Source organism: Perissodus microlepis, chromosome 12 (genome assembly GCF_051167445.1).
Source record: "Perissodus microlepis isolate ML-2025 ecotype Zambia chromosome 12, ASM5116744v1, whole genome shotgun sequence".
In the NCBI taxonomy this organism is placed as follows: Eukaryota; Metazoa; Chordata; class Actinopteri; order Cichliformes; family Cichlidae; genus Perissodus; species Perissodus microlepis.
In genome coordinates this window covers 10,278,109-10,280,559 of record NC_140472.1, presented here as the reverse complement: position 1 = coordinate 10,280,559, position 2,451 = coordinate 10,278,109, and the positions used below count along the sequence as shown (strand labels likewise).

At 37.7% G+C, this 2,451-nt stretch overlaps 1 protein-coding gene across 6 annotated transcripts in view; it reads left to right on the top strand.

The window, feature by feature from the left end:
• The window catches only part of LOC146375796 (histone-lysine N-methyltransferase EHMT1-like), a 34,715-nt gene extending 33,410 nt beyond the window's left edge, over positions 1 to 1,305 (top strand). For all 6 annotated transcript variants that reach the window (XM_084946384.1, XM_084946388.1, XM_084946383.1 and 3 more), the window contains one exon: positions 827 to 1,305. In XM_084946384.1, coding sequence (XP_084802510.1) covers positions 827 to 923 — 97 coding nt within the window. In that variant the 3' untranslated portion in view covers positions 924 to 1,305. The remainder of the gene's footprint in view (positions 1 to 826) is intronic.
• The last annotated feature ends 1,146 nt before the right edge of the window (positions 1,306 to 2,451 follow it).

The window sequence follows — 2,451 nt, the reverse complement described above, 5'->3', positions numbered from 1 at the left end:
ACATCAACCTTTCAGAGGAGACTGTGTGAATCAGGCCTTTATGGTCAAATAGGTGCTAAGAAACCACAATTAAGGAAAAGCAACAAGCAGAAGAGATTTGTTTGGGCCAAGAAACACATGGACATTAGACCAGTGGATATCTGTGCTTTGGTCTGATGAGTCCAAATTTGAGATCTTTGGTTCCACCTGCCATGTCTTTGTGTGACACAGAAAAGATGAATGGATGGTCTCTACATGCATGGTTCCCACCGTGAAGCATGGAGGAGGTGGTGTGATGGTGTGGGGGTGCTTTGTGGCACAGTTGGGTTATTCGAAATTGAATGCACACTGAATCAGCATGGCTACCACAGCATCCTGCAGCAACAGGCCATCCCATCCCATGCCTTCAGTGAGAATCTACAACGTAAATAGTTATAAAAATAAATTAAAACCATTAAATGAGAAGGTGTGCCTGGGAGACTTTGGGAGACTTGGGAGCCTTGGGAGACTTTCACATTGACTCAGTAATAGCAACATATTTTAATGAGATGCAGGGGCAAAAATAACCACTGCATGTGACTGCTGAGACTAATGTGTACTCAAAGTTTTAGATGAATTTGTTTGGAAACTGAACTGTTCTTCATGCAGCAGGGTGCAAAGATGAAGCTTCTGTCTGAGTAATAATGTGGGAAATCTGTTTTATGTCTCTGAACGAAGAAAACAAAATTGGCCAATATATCGGAATATCCGATTTTTAAATGACCAAATATCAGTATCTGTATTAAAAATCAGAAATTGTCCAGGCTGTAGGATGAACAAGTTAACACAGTTCTCTTTTCCTCAACAGGTTCGATTATGGTGATCACTATTGGAGGGTGAAAAGCAAGTACTTCAGCTGTCAGTGTGGATCTAATAAGTGTCGTCACTCAGTTGCTAGTAAATAGAAACTCACTGATTCCTCTTTGTTACTGTGGCCTCTAATGTAAGAAACACTGCCTCCTGAACCAGATACCATGTAAGAGTAATGTCATGACTACAAGCAGTTATATTGTCTGATATTTACCTGAAATGAAAGAGAGACATGTTTTAATCACCAAAGCACAAGATCTAACTTATTATAATGAAGTTACTTTTCTGCCAGAAAAAATAGTGCTAATGAAGACTGAGAGACTAACAGATGATTTTTACATTCATGGATTCTTCCTTTCATATTTCTACATGTGGAATAATGAAGTTAACTGATTTGTGGTAGTCTGAGTTCTTTTGTGAACTTTTAAGTTTTTAACCTCATGTTTGCTTTGTAGTCATTAAACATATTTTATATCATCTGTGGTATTTTTTTGTGTTAATAGAGAAATGTGTCAGTAGTTGCAGCTTTTTTTCCCTTTTTGCCGGATGATGTCTGTGTTACATTTGGTATTCCAGTCCATCTCAGGCTTCTTGGATTGATGGTAGTGATGTGTCGGTCGCGAACGAAACGGCTCTTAGAGGCGACTCTTTAAAGTGAACGACACGAGCCAGCTCTTTATTGGGAGCCTTGTTTTTGTTTTGTTTTTTCTTTCTCTCACCCTCTCTCTCGCACTTTTTTTCCGCTTCACTCCGCATGCGAGCCTTGTGCTTTGCGCTGGGAAGAGGGGGAGGGGCGGTAGTTACACTCACAGTAGCACAGGAACAGTGCCGGAGGGAAAGAGAGAGGAAGAGAGCCAGGAACAACAACGTCACATTAGAAAGGTATAGTAATCATCCACAACTATTTTCAGTTGCAGATGATAAAGGATTCAGAAAGTTTATTCATGCAGGCCCATATGACAGAGAATGTGCATCTTCTTTTTTATATTTTTTTCATATTTATATTTAATTGTGTTGTGGTTTGCAGTGTTTTGTGTTGTTTCACTTTAAATTTGTTTAAAAGGAAAAAGCTGAAAATTTAAATAGTTAAAAGTTGAAATGTAAATAGTTGGTTTTTGTATTATGATTTATTTATTACATTTTATGTGGAGTGAATAAATAAAAGTATACCTACGGTGGCCCCTAGAGTCAAAGCACGTACAAACCCCGAAGCATATACAAACTCCAAAACACGACACAAGTGCTCCAGGATGCTAGGCGCAGTGTTGAGCTTTTTGTTACCTAGTGGCTACACAAGCCAAGAAGTACCAACGACCGGATTTGGTGTGTGGTAGTAACAGGTAAATGAACTTTTTTTTTTTTTTAATTATTTGAATATATATGAGTGCTTGTGTATAAATACACAAACAATACACATATACTTTCAATTGTGTAATTTAAGTGATCTAGATAGCTCTGTTTTGGAAGTTCCGTTAACGCTAGAAATGTGTTTTGGAATTTGTACGTGCTTTGTCTCTAGGGGCCACCATATATATTTATATATAAACATATATAAATAAAACCACGTGTTTTTTGGGTTTTTTTTGTTTTTTATTTTACATTAGTAATTCCTTTTGTGCATAA